The sequence below is a fragment of the Lolium rigidum genome, chromosome 7, assembly GCF_022539505.1.
Source record: "Lolium rigidum isolate FL_2022 chromosome 7, APGP_CSIRO_Lrig_0.1, whole genome shotgun sequence".
NCBI classification, from domain to species: Eukaryota; Viridiplantae; Streptophyta; class Magnoliopsida; order Poales; family Poaceae; genus Lolium; species Lolium rigidum.
This window is the reverse complement of record NC_061514.1, coordinates 16,293,324-16,312,910: the sequence shown is the minus strand read 5'-3', so window position 1 is coordinate 16,312,910 and position 19,587 is coordinate 16,293,324. Positions and strand designations below refer to the sequence as shown.

The 19,587-nt window shown below is 45.0% G+C and overlaps 2 protein-coding genes across 2 annotated transcripts; one reads left to right on the top strand and one right to left on the bottom strand.

The window, feature by feature from the left end:
* The first annotated feature begins 420 nt into the window (after positions 1–420).
* LOC124669923 lies at positions 421–632 on the top strand. The gene has a single exon (XM_047206457.1). The coding sequence runs from the start codon at positions 426–428 to the stop codon at positions 630–632; it is 207 nt and encodes a 68-aa protein (XP_047062413.1). The 5' UTR covers positions 421–425.
* Positions 633–1,649: 1,017 nt separating this feature from the next.
* On the bottom strand, positions 1,650–10,093 carry LOC124670967 (COPII coat assembly protein sec16-like). The gene is made up of 14 exons (XM_047207424.1): positions 9,701–10,093; positions 9,102–9,144; positions 8,322–8,546; positions 8,146–8,238; positions 7,024–7,358; positions 6,802–6,945; positions 6,519–6,713; positions 5,196–5,270; positions 5,014–5,080; positions 4,668–4,943; positions 3,819–4,564; positions 3,659–3,715; positions 3,132–3,197; positions 1,650–2,156 (listed from the first exon to the last, which is right to left on the bottom strand). Exons 1-11 carry the CDS (start codon positions 10,091–10,093, stop codon positions 4,209–4,211), a joined length of 2,202 nt encoding a protein of 733 aa, XP_047063380.1. The 3' UTR covers positions 1,650–2,156; positions 3,132–3,197; positions 3,659–3,715; positions 3,819–4,208.
* Between the last annotated feature and the right edge of the window lie 9,494 nt (positions 10,094–19,587).

Here is a 19,587-nt window from a genome sequence, read left to right as displayed (position 1 = left end):
AACAAATTTTCGAACCCCCTAATGATAGAATTGTTTTGAGTATGTAACCATGGCAGTGTCCCGGTAATCAGCGCTATGATCAATTGCATCAGCTATCCTTCAAAAACTTCAGGAGAGCAGTGTACATGGTCTTTTTTCTTTTTCACCAGACATGTAGTCTAAGGAAACTCTGTTCTCATACAAACTACAAAGCTCTTATTAGGCAGGAAATATTAAGCTGGGTTGCTGCATCTTTTTATCAAAAGTTTACCCCTGAAATCATATCTCACACATGGCTGCATGATACCTTTGCAACAGCATTTGTCCCATTTCCACTTCTATTAGCTTTAATGGATCTATCTGGACTCATTGTTGCCAACAAGTCCAAACACTTGGTTTATCATACTAACATTTTTCCTATGTGTATCCTTCTGCAGTACCCAAAGATGCCGCGATTTGGCGCCCTGGCGCCCAAGACCAAGAACCTGGTGGTGGCCGGCGGCCTGACCGGGTTCGTCTTCGGCGTCTACTACTACACCATGCGGGCGGTGGGTGGCACGGATGAGCTCCAGGTCGCCATCGACAAATTCGAGGAACTGAAGAATACGGATGATGTTGCTGCCGTGAACCCGTCTGCCCCAGGATCATCATAGAAAAACATGCTACAATTTCCTGCCCTGTCCCGGGCTTTCTATCTAGTACTGTAGTAGTTACCGCCTCATAAGCTGCACAGGAACCAATCACCATTGTGTGTATATGTAATAACTAGAAGCTTCGTGCGCCGCCTTACCGTTCCTTTGCATACCGATCTCAGCGCCATCGCGGCACCCGCAGAGTGGTCCTACAGTGTTCTTTCTTTTTAGTGTCATCAAGTTGACTGTACAGGAACATGATCTAATATGGACAACATGGGTGAAATTGCACAATTTCAGCTGTTCAGGGGTGGGAATTTCAGAAGCTATTTGTTTGTGCGAAGCCAGTTTTTCATAGAAGCCAACTTCTGAAAAGAGGACTTGACACAGAATAGAGGTCAGACAACATTTTCGCTCATGTATCCGGGCATGAGTTTAAATCTTTGGGCAATGCGGATTTAGCCGTTATCCTTTTCTGGAGTTGGGATGTTACTGCGTATGTCTATAATGAGTGCAGTTTCCCTGAATATATTGTGAATGCAGGGCATGTTCTTGCGTACTGAATTCACATGTCATGCAGTTTTTTCTTACTGAGTTCATTGGTCGTGTTGCCTGTGCTGAATATGATGATTATTTCAAAATTTGCAAACCTGAGCAATCGAAGTGCACAGCTTGTTTCTTCATTTGACCCAGTTAACAGGCGTTAGATCTTCGGTTCACTTTTGTGTATGGATAATCCATGGCCGGACAGCTGCTTACGGCCACCAAGGACGGTGGTGGAGATGCTTTGAGTAGGTCTTTACAAACTGCTAATTTATCTATGGATAATCAATTTTATCCGTGGGAGAATAGGAAAACCCACATCTGTACTAATTATATCCAGACAATAAGTTATATAAAAACGACAGGAGGAAGAGGTGTACATCACTAACAAGTAATACACCATTATTTATCATTAAGTGATGCATTATATCCTCTCTATTCTTAAACATAAGTGATGCTTTTAGATTCTCGGGTATTTCTGCAACTGAATATACATTTCCAGCAGGGAATAGACCATATGCATGATAACAAATTAACAATACAAATTACACTGCAGCATGTCGTTACGAAATTGGGCCTAGATAGCTTACTTTACGAGTATCCTTGCATAAGTACATGCCCTCAAAAAGCAAATACAGGTTAATGGGACGCTAGTGCTACAAATAATGAAGTCCATCGCTTGTCTCTACAAAATAGTACATATCCTAGATTTGGATGACATTCCATTTTGTGTGGTACTTTAGTTGATTCTCCGTACACAAACTGCTGGATACCATGCATCATCCTTCAAACATCTATCAGAGCAAGCCTCGTCTTCTTTGTTGAAAGCTACATCACCAGTACCTTCTTCCGTGGGTCTCAGTCTCGTAGCCGTGTGATCGATGTTCTTCAACAGAAGGACAGGGGGCAACAAACCAGGCATCTCTAGTTCAGACCAAAACCAAATCACCTAGTGTCTTCTATCTCCTTTTGACTGGAGTTCTGGATCTGGAGCGCTTCTTCCTGCAATGATTAGAAACAGTTTAATAAATGGAATTGTCTTACTGTACAGGTGCTGTAGCACACACATGGCTCCAGATTAACTGAGTATGCATTCTCAACAATGTCCAAGACGAAGCAAGGATGGAATGGAGACCCTGCCATTGGGGACTCCCGAACAAAATACAATTCAAAAGGTTTTGGACTTGTAAATCTTAGTACGTAGTTTTATGCTTAAGTGCTTGTTCTATGATATTGGCTAGATTCTTCAAATTTCTCAAGTTGACGCAACACACGGGCATTACAAAAAAAACAAGCAAAATGTACATTCGCATAAAAAGGTATCTTACAGCATCCAAAACCCAATTTTTCATGAGAAAGCTATATCTTCACCTTTAGTATCCTAAAAATCCCTAGTATATCCGGAAACTCCAAATGTAGCCCAAGCTACATGGTCTTTTTTTTTTCCTCAAAATTCGAATTCAATATTTCAAAGTTTCAAAAAATCTGAAAAAAATTCTAGATGTAGTCAATGATGTACTCTACCACTGTGCAAAATACTTTGTATTCTAGGCTACAAAAGAATGACAAATTCTGACAAATGTTGGAGGTTTCAAAATCTGTACTGTTCACTACTTCAGATCCACAAATTTGTGAATTTCGCACAGCCCAAAATAATAAGTCTTTCGTATTGCTTCTTTGCAAATTGGTAGAGTACTTCATTATATACCTCTAGAATTTTTGCTCATAATTTTTTGAAACTTTGAAATGTCATTTTCGAATTTTTGAAAAAGGGCTCCATGTAGCCTGAGCTCCAAAACGCCACACTCCTAGCATATCCTCTATTTTTTGTACTGTTTGAACTAACCCATTTCCCAGAAATCAGCGAGAACAAAGCTTTAAAAGATTACAACTTCAATCTATAAATTGCTGAAAGTTCACATCAAAATATCACCTGGAGCAATGTAATGACAAAGAAAGAACCGATTAATCGCTTACCTCTCGGCAGATGAATAAGGTGAATGCCTGCGGTGATGCTTGCTATGTGGAGACCGTGAAACTCGTCTAGAGATGAAACATAATGCTAAATGGGTAAGTTTAAAGACAAGCAATATATGAACCTGTTGTTTCTTCAATCAGAAGAGTCCTGTTCACTGCTTATAAATATCAAATTGACAAAGAATAAGAGTAAACAATTCCTACATTATTCAGCTTTTGAGATACTGCTTACAGAGAACATGATTATGAAGAGATGCAGAGCAACACAGTTCTAGTAAACATAACACCGAATCCCACTGCTGTTTCAGAACCTACCCAGGCGAGAAATGGGATTGATGTCTATAGCATGATTCTGGTTATTATGACAAAAACCTATCGATGTACTATGTATCTTATTGCACAAGTGTTGGCTAAGATCAGCAAAACATCGATGCCAACCTTAGTTTTATATGAACTTGTTGGAAATAACCGGCAAATTTCTACCATCATTAATAGGTACTGCAGAGAAGGGAGCTATATTGATATACCTGTTCCTAGATTTTGGAGGTGAGGGAGACATGCTATTTTTACGAGAATGACTCTTTCTGCAGCAGAAAATAGAGAAATGGAGTAATCAATACACAAGAGAAAGGGAAACGCATAAACTGATACAGGCTAAACATCAGCATTTTAGAGTAACAGCATTACCTTTTCGCATTATCAGAAGGCTCGTCACTGGAAACACTCCCTCGAACATGTGAAGAACTCTCATTCCTAGTACGACTTCTCCCACTTGGTGATCGTGACCTTCTACTGCTGTGGCTAGCTGAGCTCCTTGTAATTTGCCTTGACCTATCGTCATTCCCATCATTTCCTTTCTCTCCTCTTCTATCAGCGGCATCTTTCTTTCCCTCTCTGGCGTCTTTCCGATATTCTTTGGCATCATCCCATCTATCCGATCCATGTTTAGTATACCTGCCTGAGCCTTTTTCCTCTTTGTAACTACCTTTTTATCAATACTTCCATGCACGCCATGTTTGTCACTATCACCAAACTTGTCAGATCTAGAAGATTCAGAGTCTTTTCCATTGCCAACCTTCACCTCTTTTTAAAATCTTCCTCATGGCTGTTCCTTTCTAAGCGCCTGTGAGTGCTCTCCACATTATTATTGTTTTCAGAATGATGGCCGGAAGACGGCTTTCCATTCTTCAAATCTATCTCCGTGTGTCCATGTGCCTTTTCACTTGTTTTATGAATCGCACCCATCGGCTGAATAGAAGTTGTGGCTTCTCCATTCTGTGTGTCATGAATGCTTCGCTCTTTTCCGGATTCTGCGTTTGGCCTTCCTCGAGATCCTGCATCACTGGATTTATGATTGTCACCTGAAACACTTTGGACTGAAGCAATACTTTCACTATTGCCTGTGGGTTGTTCACCATCAAATTTTTTCTCGCCTACAGTGTGATTATATTCATCAAAGTCAATAAAGTATTCATAATTTAGAAACTTCATAAATTCTGGGAAACCATGTCCTGTGAGTGTTTGTCAAGAACTTACTTTCTTCAGGATGAGCTGCACCAACTTTAATTTCAGATGATAAATTTGAAATTAAACTCTTACCATCACCTTCACCATCATCATCTTCATCATCTGAATCATAACTAGCAAGACCAAGAAGAGCACCTTTAGGAGAGCTTAACCCAGCACCATCAGAACGATCAGTAGAGCTAACACTGGTTGGCTTAGCAGCAACAACAACTTTAGCTGTGGTCTTGACTTTTGATTCTCTCAGATCAGGATCCATTGAGCTAGAGAAACCGGTGGTCTCATTCACTGCAAACAGATGCAATTACCAGTAATGTAAGATATCTATTTACTTTATAATTTAATACAATTCACTCACTTTTATCTGATGAATCATCTTCATTCATAACTTTCGTCGCAATCTCATCAAAAAGATCATCCGTAACCTGGAAATGAAAAAAAAAAACAGAAGTAAGAAAATGGTATTATTGTTGTGTTTCTTGGATTAGAAGTAAATGGCCTATTAAACCTAGTTGAATAACATCCATGCAAATAAATAACCTTTAGAAGAACTTCTGTCAACACACGCTTAATTTCATGGTTGATTGCTGCTGTCCGGGCCTTTTCGATTTCATCCTGCAAATGTTTCAAGTCCAGTATGTCAATTTCAAAGAGAGGAATGTTAATATCCAAGTTGAATTTGGAAAGGAAAAAAGAAGAATAAAGATCAGCTCATTGTTCAACTATGTTTTCTGTTTATCCCCTGAGAAAAATACTCCCTCCATCCCTAGACACTAAATAGCATCTAGAATTCTAGATACATCCAATTACTATCCAAAGTTAGATTTCCTTTAATTGATGTTGCTCCAACACAATACTCCCTCTGTTCTGATTTCGTTCACATTCTAGACCAAATTTTTGTTCCATATCAACAGACATTCTAGGTTTTAGTCAGCAAAAACACAGAAAACGAAGCAATCTTGCTCTCTCTTTTGGAAGGCACTATTTTCAATGTAGCTTGGATTGGTTAAAGTAGTACTAATAATAAATGCAGTACTAGTTGGTCTGATTTTTTTTCTAGGATGTATACTAAATCAGAACAGAGGGAATAGCTTTCAGTAACTAGCACAAGGTCTAATGTTTCCACCGGATCCAAAAGAACCAAACAAGTTACAGACAGAAAAAAAATACACTCTGCTTTGGAAAATTAATTATAGGAAATAAGAGATTTGCCAATACAGTATGACAAGGAGCCTCGAGTCTCGAAGACTAGTAAAACTATCCAGGTTGATTCACTGACAAAACCAAACTAGGAAAGACTGGGGCAAAGGGGCTACGAGTAGTTCTGCCATCCACCTGGGATGTGCACTGATCTTTTTGTACCAAACAATGTATCCCACCTCCTAGGAGGTTGTAAACCTTATTCTACCTTTTCAATGAAATGAAGCGCAAAGGTCCTTTGCGTTTTCTCGAAAAAAAAACTAGGAAAGACTTGCCACATGGCGTGCCATTTCTCTCACCATTATGACTTTATGAGATCCACTTGTTCTTCAGAAATCACTATATAACTAAACTGATAAAACTCAAATAAATATTTACGATGAATTGTTTTGCTTCTCAAAGCCGCTAGGCACCTCCACTCAATCTAACAGCCCAACCATTAATCTAGGTCACTTTGATTTACAGATGTTGAACCAATAATTATTCTGCATTTGAAGTCGTCGCGCTACGAATTTAGCTTTGAACTACTAACATGCACATGGTACTAGGCGTAATGAAATAAATCATTAGGGGGGAATTTTGCATGCAAATGAATCACATTAGAGCAGATTAATAGCATGATAGGTACTGCACTAATGAGTAATAATAAATGGAGAAGAGCACCTCATCATCTTCATCATCTTCGATTGATTTAGCTGAACCAATGCTTCTGCTATCAGTTTCGTTAGCTATTTTTGGTGGTTCCGCAGCATCTTCAGATTCCATTGAATCAGAATTTGTCAAGTGTTGCACTGAAGCACTCACTGGAGTAGATTTTTTCTTTAGAAGTTCTTCTCGGAGCCAGTTAGGTACTGGAGGCTGGTACATAGTCAAACACGAGAGTCAGTTGAGTTTAAGGATATGATGATTAGGAAGGGAAATGCATTGCCAGACAACAAAAACCTACTTTCTTTGACCGTTCAGCGAATAAAGGGTTTGCATCTGTGGGGAATGCTTCAGTTAGACTACCAACACCAAATACTGCAGGTGGAACATAGTTTGAACCAGAGAGTGCTCCAAAGAGTGGCCCAGTATGCAAAGAAGGATCCATCTGTAACGGAATAAAACATAAGCACCACTGTATCGATGATTTGAGAGATTATTACAGGTAAACTACAGATATATAAACCTGTGGTGCTTGTGGTGGTACTGGAGCTTGAGGGTAAAATCCAAGTGAAGCAGATGGGCCCCATGATTGAGTTGATGTTGCAGCTGTACCATGTTCAGACATTGCTGCTGGAACAGTAGAACTGATATTTATCGTTTGATGCACTGCCATATCAGGAGCTTTTCTGCTATCAAACTCCAAAGGTTGGTCACTGGGATCAGCCATCATCCTGTAAGACTGTACACCATGAGCAGGCACACTAGGAGGCCCTCGAGGAAATCCATCTTGAACTGATGGGGCAGTTAGAGATGGCTGAGCTTGTGGGCTTGGATATTGATGCATAGCATTCCCATTACCTGTTATTACATGGCATAGTCAAAATCTTTTAATATCAAACCCTGAGCAGAATACATATCAGAATCAACCAAATGTAAAATAACCCCCGTCTAGTAATTAAGGATTTTAGCATGAATGTTTGCAGGAGACAAATATTCCATCTCTTCAACATGTCAATGGATGATGGATCAAATACATTTGTTTACCAATTTGAGCTGCAAGGAATTAAGAGCAACCTAGAAAAGCTACGCATGCTATACCACTGCATTCACTGAAAACTTGATATAATAAGTCATTGGGAAAAGAAACACGAGCATCATGGTGCATGCAACCACCAATTAAGGATTTCAGCATGAATGTTTGCAGGAGACAAATATTCCATCTCTTCAACATGTCAATGGATGATGGATCAAATACATTTTACCAATTTAAGCTGCAAGGAATTAAGAGCAACCTAGAAAAGCTACGCATGCTATACCACTGCATTCACCGAAAACTTGATATAATAAGTCATTGGGAAAAGAAACACGAGCATCATGGTGCATGCAACCACCAATTTGTTTGGCACCTGCCTTATCCTGCTTCATTTAAGACCAGCAAAAACAGATACATCCAACACACTGCCTCGAAATACTACATAAGTGGCTACAAGATCACGAGATAGAAAGTCCAACACACTGCCTCTAAAATCAGTGATGCTTAGACTTTTCAGTCTTTCTGCAACTGAACTGCATACATATCCAGCAGGGATACACCTAATTATGACTCAGGCCACACAAGCAAATTAAATTGCCAAGCAAGGCATACCTGGAGCAGAAGAATAATTATAAGATACCTCCTGCTCATAGGTGGATGGGAATGGACCAAAATTCTTCAGTGGTGGCGCCATGGGACCTCTATCTGCAATTTCATCTTCAGATCCATTCTGAAACTTACATATCCATCTGTAAAATATATTGAGCAAGAGCAACAAGACATGTTACCTTGCAAATAGTTCGTTTCCCTCTGTTGGCCTGTCATTTGAAACGGCAACTGGTCGCTACTTGATTGAGGGATTGGTGGGTGGCCAGCTGGTTGCTGATACTGATCATTCTGACCATAATGGTGGGGTATTGCATGCTGCTGAATCTGGTGATTCTCTGTAACAACAGATTTAGCAGCAGCCCATTCCTTCGCCTTTGTGGCCCAATCATCCTCATTGGCAAGCCCTTCGAGTTCATTTGTTTTTAGAAATTTAACCATCATAATAAACTAGCAAATTTATTACTGCAAGTGACTTTTCTGACCCAGGGAGCTTGTTTAAGCTGACATACTATTGTAGAGAACTAAAATTCCATTGTAAGTCGATCAACTAACAGAGTACAACTACATCAGAAACCAGTAATCACGACACAGCTTGGCAAGGGCTGATTGTGTACTGAAGTAGATCATAAGCGAGGGATATGTAGGAAGGCACAATCATTAATAGGAACAGACAAGAGAAAAGAGTGAAACCAACTAACCAACCCGAATAACAGTGAAACACAGGATAACTGAATAAATGTAGTTCAAAACTTGAAAGGCATGCACACTTCACAGTTATTTGACAAACATCCCTATTCATTTTTGACACAAACATTGCGTCACAATACCCACGCATATCATTAATGATCCACATCACTATCAGCACAAGCTACGGAAGCCTAGTTTGGATTAGCTTGCCATATTCTCTATCTGAAAATTATATATAAAAAATAACATAGGCTTGGATTATATCGACAAACCTGGGTATCCATGGTTTTGAGCCCATGAATGATTCGGCCACGCCTGCAAAATAAGAAATGTCAGTTGTCAAGTAACAAAACTTCATGCGCAATGGAAGGACCCAACAAATAAGCAAATGAAACAAGAAGTCGCACGTAAATTGCTGCGAACGGCCAGCTGTACGAAGCGAAGGAGACAAGATGTTTAGCTGTTTTGTGTCTAAGCCATTAATGATTTCCCAAAAATTTACAGAGCCAACCCCATAGGTCACATCTTCGCCAAAACAGTTCTTCGCCAATCGCCTACCAGCTAGACAGCAACTAAGCCACACACTGGACAATGTCACAAAACCAGCCCCTTATATAAGTAACCCACCCTCCGTCCACCATGATACCCAACATCAGACTACACCAAGCACAAGCCTCGATAAATCGAGTGGAGTCACAAAACCACCAATAGTAAGTTTATAGCACGCTTCCCCTAAACCCTAGGACCAACGATGAGGCGTACGCTCCAAATCCTAACACAGCAATCAGCTGCAGATGCTCCTTCCTAATGGTTCACTGGTCATCAGTCATCTGTTCCAGAAACGGGGGATGGGTAATGCCAACATACATACCTGTCCCGGCGGCGGAGGCGGGTAGCTCGGCGGCGGGGGCTGGGGTGCGGCGTGGTGAGGAGGCCAGGGGTTCCCGGGCGCGGGGGGCGGCGGGGGAGGGGGCTGGTAAGCGTACGGCGGCGGCGGCTGAGGGTGCTGGTGGTCGGGCGGCGGGGGGCCCCACTGGTGGTGCTGTGGAGGGTAGGGGTGGGGAGGGTGGTACGGCGGCGCGGGCCCGGGGTGCCAGTGGGAGGGGGGAGCGAGCTGCTGCTGCGGCGGCGGCGGCGCGTCGCCGGAGCCCGGGCCGGCGAAGCGGTGCTGGTGGTGGTACGCGTCCATGGTCGGAGGCGGTCGGTCAGGCGGAGCGGAGAGGAAGGGGCCCGGCTGAGCCTGATGAGCTGCGTACGCGTCCATGGGTGGCTCGAGTTTTGTTTTAGCCGTGTAGAGCCCGGATTGGCGACGGGCTAGTTGGGCAGTAGAGAGTGGGCTGGGCCCGACAGGTCAAATCGGCCCAATTATAAATGAAAGAGGGTTCGGGCCCAGCATCGCTATTCCATACGGCAAATCCTATACACCGACCAGGTCGGTGGCTACGGGCCACCGCACACCTCCTGGTCGGATATGGGCCAGGCCCATTTAGGTCTGTTTAGCCTGTGCAGTCGTTTTTGGTTTTTTTTTCTGGTTTTTTTTTCTGGTTTCTTTTTCTGTTTTCTTTTCTTTTTTCTGTTTTCGGTTTTGTTTACATTTTTTTAGATTCGAAAATTTTAACTTTTAAAAAATGTTCAAATTAAAAAATAATTAAAAAATATTCAAATTTGAAAACCGTTCAAATCTAAAAATCGTTCAAATTTAAAAACCGTTCAAATATGAAATTTGTTTAAATTCAAAAATTGTTTAAAATTTTAAATGTTCAAATTTAAAATTTGTTCAAATTTAAAAATATTCAAATGTAAAATTTGTTCAAATTTAAAATTTGTTCACATCGAAAATTGTTCAAATCCAAAAATTGTTCATATAAAAAAATAACAAAATAGAAAATATACAAATTTTGAAATTTTTTGTTTTTCCGAAAAAATTTCATATTGACATTTTAAATTTTTAAAAAAGAAAAGGAATGAAACAGCAGAAAAGGAGAAAAACAGAAAAAAAAAAGGAAAACAAACGTCACTGGGCCGGCCCAACAGGCACCCTGGGGGTGCGGTGCCTGGTCCGCACCGACCAGGGTGGTGTATAGCACCTCCCATTCCATACATTTACTTGTCAAAATCTAAAATTGCGCATTTGCAGGTACCCCGGGCCTATTTCAATGCAAAATGGAGCAAGGGCTTTGTTGACTGCCAAAACCCACCGGCGGGCAGCGGCCTTGTCAACACTGTAGAGCCGGGGGGAGCCTAGAGCTGCGGCTGGCTGAGACCCCTCCGAGCGACGGCCCGCAATGCTCTTCTGGTCACACGCGGCGTTGCGAAGTGCAAGGGCGTGCCACCCGACCTATACCCGGTCGAGAAGGTGATGAGATTGCCTCGCTTAGTTTCCGCAGGGCATACATGTAAACGTTAAATACGAGCCTCGATCGGCTCTCGAGTTATCTCGTGAATCGGCTCAAAGAGCCGATCCACCCATGATCCGTACGGGGTGTACGAATACTTGGTGGTCCTGCTTGATCAAGATGAAGCTAATGAGATCTACGACGATTTAGGGTTTTCACCACATAATCGGATCATCCTACTCCGAAGTTGGGCCGGATGGCCACGCACGGTGCTCGTAAGCCGATCCTAAACAAGGCCGTAAAACCAACATGAAGTTGATCCTAGGAACATCCCGTTTAGGACTTGCGAACGCCACCCTACGTGCCACAGGATCCTCCCCCCTTTGTAAGGCCAAACTATTGCAGATATTAAACTAATCCTTGTAGAACAAGGAGCAATCGTAACGGATCAGATCTACTAAATAATGATCAAGCGGGTGCCGCCCCCACACCCGAGATAGGCGTGAGGACGGCTAGATATGCAAGGGTTGCACTACGTAAGCATGCTTAAACGAAGAAAAATGCTAACCCTAACACATCTAATGATAACTACGTTGCTCGCCATCAAAAGCGCTTCAAGTACGAGCAACGCATGAACAACGTGGGCTTGTGCTGCCTAGATCGCAAGATGCGATCTAGGCAAGCATGTCGCTACCCGATAGAAACCCTCGAGATGAAGGAGTTGGCGATGCGCCGAGATTGGTTTGTTTTTGGGGTTGAACGTGAGTTGTTGTTTATTCCATAAACCCTAGGTACATATTTATAGTCCAGGGGACTTTCTAATGAGGGCGTGCACTAAACCGTGCACGACTAAGATTCTATCTCTAAACTAAAATACGATCTAATATGTTACAGATACACGGGCAATTAAGCCCAACTTGGTATAAAAGGCCGATCCACATACTTCTTCTATATATTTCTTCACATCCATCTTTGATCGCGGCCCACCTCCGACTTGGTCAAATTCCGGTGATAACACATGCCCCCCGGTTTTGGAAATATTATTTCCAAAATCATCATGTTCTTCCCTCGTCGGGTCATGTCGTGGCATCACCGTTGCAGTGCCTCTTGTCTCTTCGATAAGGAGTCATGATGCCGATAACGAAAGGCAGCGAAGATTAGTAACATGTCATCAGTGGTATGCAAACAATCGGCTCTCCTTGAGCAAATCGGCTCTTTATTAAAAACCCTCTTTTAATACTCGAAGGAGCGTTCCCAGCCAAGCTGTTTCGCCGATAGTCGAAATCAGACGACCTCCTTTTCAGCCTCTCTCATAAGCACACCGGGCAACGTTGAGCTAGCCATCCTCCAAACGGTAACTCGCGACCTCTATCTGCAAAGACAGAGTCAGATCCCCAAATCGCCGCTCGAGCAGTTCCAATCCAACACCCCCTTCACAGATCTCGACCGCGCGGCTTCCAACCCCTTCAACACATCCCATGGCGGAATCAGCTAACACTGACACCACGGTCGCCGGACTGAAGGTAATCCTCATCCTCCTCTTGCCGTTTGGTTTTGACACGGGATTAATGCAAACACTCGAATTAATACCTTGTTCCGCCATTAATCTAGGTTTCGTACATTCTTCTCGCCACACCCTTCTCTCGCAAATTCGATGTGCCTCGGCCCTCGCTCTTCCGAGAGCCCTGCCCCGTTGATCTCATGCGAAGCTAACGGAATCCCCTTTGTGAGCCAAAACCTAGATTCGACTTCCCGGGCCGACCGCTCGCGAGCTCGGCCCAATCCCCCGAAGGTTGGGTGGCATGGTATAGTAGGGTGTCAAAGTCTCACTATGCTACTTGGGAAACCATAGGAATAGCCGATGCCCTGTCATTATCGCTGTCTTCTCTTGAGAAGAATGAGAACATCTTGAAAACCATCGGCTACTTCTGGTCTGACGCACCGAACCGTTTCATGTTTGGTCATGGTCCTATGACTCCGACCCGCTCGGATGTGGCCATGATCACAGGGCTAGACATTGCATCTCCCAGCCCTTCTGCATTCAAGCTGCCAAAGGTCCCCTTTACTCTCTCCTCCAAAAAAGAGTGTACCAGCTGGGGTGCCTATCTTAATCGTTACATGAAAACCAAAGGCCCAGTGACAGAGAGAGAGTTCTTGAATTTCTGGTTGGAGCACTTCATTTTCTGTGGTCCATCACTTGCTCCTACCAAGAATTACCTCTCCCTGGCCTATGAACTCGCTAAAGGCACCCATCTTGGTCTGGGCAAGCTATTCCTTGGAGAGATTTATCGATCCCTTCAACTGATGTCTGTCAAACTGTTCACTCGCAAGACAGTTAAAACTGGCGGCCCCTGGTGGTTCATCCAACTATGGGCCCAACTATACTTCCAAAGCCAAATCCCGGACTTCCCATCGCTGACCAACTGCACCTTTCCGGACGAAAATGGCAAGGAAATTCGGTGTACCAGCCTACGGCCAAGCCCCGTATGGTCTCCCGGTAGCGTATTGATCCCCAAGGAAGCAGCAGAGTGGTTTAAGATTTTCTTCCAGGGTTTAGACAACCCCCTGTTCCACCCTTATACTGAATCGGTGAACTTTGAAAACCCCATTTCTTTCCGATTGGCCGACCTTGCCGATGACGCCGGCACACAGCACTTGTACTCCCTCATGATTCGTCCTTGCTTCCTCCTCGTTGGCATGAGCACCTCGAACCGGATCATCAAGCCCGGTTACGAGTGTTATCAACCAGTAGTAGCGGCTCGGCAGCTTGGTCTCGGACAGGTGCCCCCACGCTTCTTCCTACACCACCTGACAGCAAGTAGAGCTGAACTGCCTGACATCCTCACCGCCCAAAGGTGTTATACCTTCTTCGACGCTCTGGCCATACCAATCCCCCACGACCTCCGTTTCTCCTTTACCACCGATGGCTTTGAAACTTGGTGGTCCATGTGGAAGACCCATGTCTTCAGGAGGGCACTAGGACCGCAGACTGAAGGAGCTTGACGCCGAATATGATCCCCCGCCGACCGGTACCGTCACTTAAGTATTTCTTGTAGCCGCTTTATGGTGATTGCCCGTGAACTCGACTCTCTTCTCTTGGCAGCAACAAGATGGCCCCGCCCTACACAAGCCGACGGCTCCCCTTTCGTCTTTCTTCCTCCGGCACCGAGTGGTTCTCTTCGCGCGAGTTCGCCTCCCCGAAGAAAGTTATAATGCGAGGTCAGCCGATTTCACCGAAATCGGCTTCCAAGAGCAAAGCGTCTTCGGGGCTCGTTGCCCCCGAGCCTCGACTCAGGCGAGGACGGCGGTGAGGAAGGTAGCGGTCAGGAAAACCCTGAAGCGTAAAGCTCCGGCCCAGGAAAGCTTGCGTGTAAGTTGGTGTAGACCCTGCAGGCGCTTGTCCGTTTTTTTCCAAAGAATTTGTTCATAACGCACTTGCATCCTTTCCTACAGGCCCCTACTGATGGATCCTCCAGTGGAGCCGAAGAAACCAGCCAGGGAGGATCGAGCTCAGGTGATTCCGAGAGGTCCACTACCCGGAGTCAGACGGCTTCGCCAGCGCCGGTTTCCAAGAAAAGGTCGACCACCGGAACTCCTACTCCTCAGGCCCCGACCAGATCAGGGTTACGTACGAAGCATCGCTGCGTTAAGAGGGTTCGCAAGAACCCACCAACCTCTCCATCAAGCCAGGAGGTCTCAAATGTAATTATCTTCGTGGTCATGTTCTCATGTTGTCCCGTTATCACTTGGATCGGCTAATCACTTCCTCTTGTAGGTCGCCGAAACTTCTAGCGGGGATGTTGAGGAGGTACAGAGGCCGTCCGCTACCCTGGATCTAGCTGCCCCGACGCCCGCGGCTGTACGAGCGGTTGATCCAACCGAGTCCCCAGAAAAGCCGATCGTTACTGCGCCGGCTGCTCCTTCCCCTTGGGAGAGGTATGTCTTTCCCTTTTGGCTCTATCAGTTCCTTGTCACCTGCTAAACTCGCTGTGTTTGCCTTGCCAGGGTTGTGATCTCTCGAGCTTGCTTACGTTCGACCCAGCATCCATCGATCCCACCCCTTCCAAGGCAAGTGGGGAACCAGACATCAGCACGGTCCGTGGTCAGCTCCAACGCCTCAAGGACTTGCTCTCTACCTCTATTGAGGCTCTGATTGAGAATTCCGAAGAAGTCAAAGGCATCCTTGCGGATATCCATTCTCATCTCCCTATGACCCTGCAAGTGAAGCTTTGGCCCGCCGTCACCCTGTCGGTCTTTAAGTCACGGATTCAATCAGCTCGCCAAAGGATTACTCTTCGCCACTCCCAACTTCCGCCGAGAGCCGATATTGCCGAGAAGTGCCGACGGCTCAATGAGAAGAAGGCTGCTCGGACGCCAAGACGGATACTTCGCCACCCGTACCGAACTCGAGACCTTGCACAAGGAGTTGGAGGACCTCGAAGAGAGGGTAAGGGTGACCAAACAGCTCATCCAAGATAAGAAGGCCCTTGTTGCCCGCTCTGAAGAAGAAGCAAAAGGTCTCACAGCCGATCTGAAGACTGATCTGGCTGAAATCCGTTCCCTGAGCAATCAGCTGGTGACGGGCAAAGACGCAGATGACGAGGCTGAGATCGCTGAGGCGGAACGCATCCGTGTTGATGCTATTATCGCCCTCGGCGTGTTTCTCCAGTAGGGCTTTCATAGACAAATGATTCTGCTACGTTTGCAACGTTTTGCAACGTTTTGCTTCTCTCCTTCTTGTGTTTTTGTTTTTTATTGGCCGATTTTCCACCGGCTATCGTTTACCATCTGTCTGGCGTGGTGACCGTACGCCTCCCTCGAGCCGAATCTGTCCGATAACTACAGATATCGGCTTTGCGTTACGCCCAGGTGCTGTACTCGCAAGTCAGCCCCGCTGGGATTCGTGTAGTCGACGTGGCTGCTGTCCGTTAGATTGCCGCTGGACCCAAGCAACCATGTGGTGAACATAACCTCAGCCGGCTCGTTGGATCCAAGCCCTCTCATGAAGGTATCGTAGTTCCCCTCGTGTAAATGCGGGGCACTAGGCTCCGTCGGGAGGACGAGTAATGCGTTCGCATCAGCCGAAGTCTCGCCATCGGCCTTCCTTTGCTTGTTTGTTTTGCGCATCAGCCGAGCAACGTAGTTACCAAGCCGATCCTCGTAGGTGACTGGCGTGCCGTCCGCCATCTCAGATGTAGATGGAGATGTAGTCCCACCGGGCGTGCCAGAATGTGTTGACTGCCAAAACCCACCGGCGGGCAGCGGCCTTGTCAACACTGTAGAGCCGGGGGGAGCCTAGAGCTGCGGCTGGCTGAGACCCCTCCGAGCGACGGCCCGCAATGCTCTTCCGGTCACACGCGGCGTTGCGAAGTGCAAGGGCGTGCCACCTGACCTATACCTGGTCGGGAAGGTGATGAGATTGCCTCGCTTAGTTTCCTGCAGGGCATACATGTAAACGTTAAATACGAGCCTCGATCGGCTCTCGAGGTTATCCCGTGAATCGGCTCAAAGAGCCGATCCACCCATGATCCGTACGGGGTGTACGAATACTTGGTGGTCCTGCTTGATCAAGATGAAGCTAATGAGATCTACGACGATTTAGGGTTTTCACCACATAATCGGATCATCCTACTCCGAGTTGGGCCGGATGGCCACGCACGGTGCTCGTAAGCCGATCCTAAACAAGGCCGGAAAACCAACATGAAGTTGATCCTAGGAACATCCCGTTTAGGACTTGCGAACGCCACCCTACGTGCCACGGATCCTCCCCCCTTTGTAAGGCCAAACTATTGCAGATATTAAACTAATCCTTGTAGAACAAGGAGCAATCGTAACGGATCAGATCTACTAAATAATGATCAAGCGGGTGCCGCCCCCACACCCGAGATAGGCGTGAGGACGGCTAGATATGCAAGGGTTGCACTACGTAAGCATGCTTAAACGAAGAACAATGCTAACCCTAACACATCTAATGATAACTACGTTGCTCGCCATCAAAAGCGCTTCGATACGAGCAACGCATGAACAACGTGGGGCTTGTGCTGCCTAGATCGCAAGATGCGATCTAGGCAGCATGTCGCTACCCGATAGAAACCCTCGAGATGAAGGAGTTGGCGATGCGCCGAGATTGGTTTGTTTTTGGGGTTGAACGTGAGTTGTTGTTTATTCCATAAACCCTAGGTACATATTTATAGTCCAGGGGACTTTCTAATGAGGGCGTGCACTAAACCGTGCACGACTAAGATTCTATCTCTAAACTAAAATACGATCTAATATGTTACAGATACACGGGCAATTAAGCCCAACTTGGTATAAAAGGCCGATCCACATACTTCTTCTATATATTTCTTCACATCCATCTTTGATCGCGGCCCACCTCTGACTTGGTCAAATTCCGGTGATAACAGGCTTTCACATGTTCCATTGTCGAAACAGGTTGAAGAGACGCCGAAGTGGAAGATAGGCTACATGGCTTACAAGGAATACCTCAAAATGGCACACCTACGGTTCCCGTCGATGACGAAGACGATGCCCCGGTCCAGAATGCGATTCCATCTCGTCCCAGGGGCCACAAATACGCTGAGGATGACCTCGTTCGCGAAGCGTCAGCCGTTGCCTTGAGCGAGAGGTTGTAGAAGATGATGGCCGCCTCTCAGAACGCCATGGCCGAGCGGGACGAGAATAAGCGCCTGGAGAAGGGGGCCTCTGCATGCTACCTTCTACCTCCTGCTCACCAAAGAAGCCTATAGGTGCAAAGTTTTGACGCCGAGGCCAAAAGGTTTGACGTGGCAGCCAAGTGTCACACAAAGGACAACCGGGTCATATGCTCGCTGACTTGAGCATCATGGATGCCGCCCAATGTGCTTGGGAGGGCCGAGATCTGCCAACGGGACGCCTGATCGCTTGTTTCTGCCAAAAACATGCCAGCTCATAATTTCACAGCAGGACTTTCAGTTGCCCAAGCAGATCGTGTTACTGGAAAGCTACAACTGATGGGTGACACACTTACATTAGGACAGGTAATAGCAAAGTACATGTTTTTATGTTGAGTATTCTTACCATTGGGTATTGTATATTTTGTGCATGTGTCCGTAGTCTTGTCTGTACATGCATTTACACATTTAAACTAGTGAGTTATCTTCTTATGGCTGAATTTTCTCTCTTCAGCTAGGTTTCTTGAATGTATTTTTCTTGTATGATGCTTGCATGGTAATTCAGACGCATAGCTTATCTTCTGCACTCACAAGCCTTTGAACTCGGGTAGTACTATTGTGTTTGCTTGGGATTAGATTTCTGGGAGTCTGGTAATGTCAGGTCTTCCTTTGGAAACAGAGGTCTGCCTTTGGAAACAGAGCATGGCCTGCGCCTGAACATTAGAAGCATTAGGAAAAGGAACATTAGAAGGACATTTATAAACAGGTTTATCAGGTCACGCTTTTGGTTCAAGTAGCTCATTCAAAGAAATTTTAATTTTCTTATCTATAGTTTGTTTTCTTGTCATCTCTATTACTCGAGCTATACTGAATTGTGGCCCTTTCTTTACTCTTTTATGCGATACGAGATGTGCTTCAGTGCCTGTTCAGTTATTGGTGATAATCCACAAATTTTGTACTCAAGTTATCTAGTGTAAGGACTAAAAGTATTCCAGTCTGGTGTATAATTTTATTTGCTCGTATTTCCTGTTTTTACAGAAAGTGCAAAATGAATTACTCGCTGGCTATTCAACACAACTGTTAAATACTACAGGAAAATGCACGACATTTATACGGATTTTCTGATCAACTTGTATCTGTTGCAGAAATGAATTGCGGGCATTGGGGTGCACGTTGGCTCTTCACCATATAAGGTTGCCAGTGAGTGGTTGATTTCCAAGAGAATTATAGCAATGGATCTCTGAATTCCTTAGTACTTCTCGGATGAACCAAGAGATCTAATTGACAAGTTCCTGGTATGCAATTTTACAAATTATTTCCTTTCTATGGTTTTAGCAAGACGTTGTAGCTGCTCCTCGCTAGTGTCTCCTAATGATGGATGGTTGCGGTTCTGTTGGTGTAGCTTTTGTAGTCCCTCCCTTTGTCTCAGGCTGCTGCTGCTCTTGCTAGTCTAGCTCTAGTCTCATGTCGTGCTAAACGCCTGTCTCGTGTTTGCGTTTTTCTGTTTACATGTGCTGTTGTGAAGTTTCTGAAAATTTCTGAAGTTTGTCAGTAGCTGTGTGTTATGAGAATGTGCAAGCTGGCCTAAACCTGGCTCCGGTGACTTGCCATCTGATGCATCTACTGCTTATGTTCAGTCACTGGACACTAATAAGGTGTTTTGCCTAGTTCTGTACTTGTGTTGCGTAAGTAGGTTGCCTAGTTGTGTACTTCTTATACTCCTTATTCGACTGTCGTAAGAAGCAAGTACGAGATGATCATCATCCTGA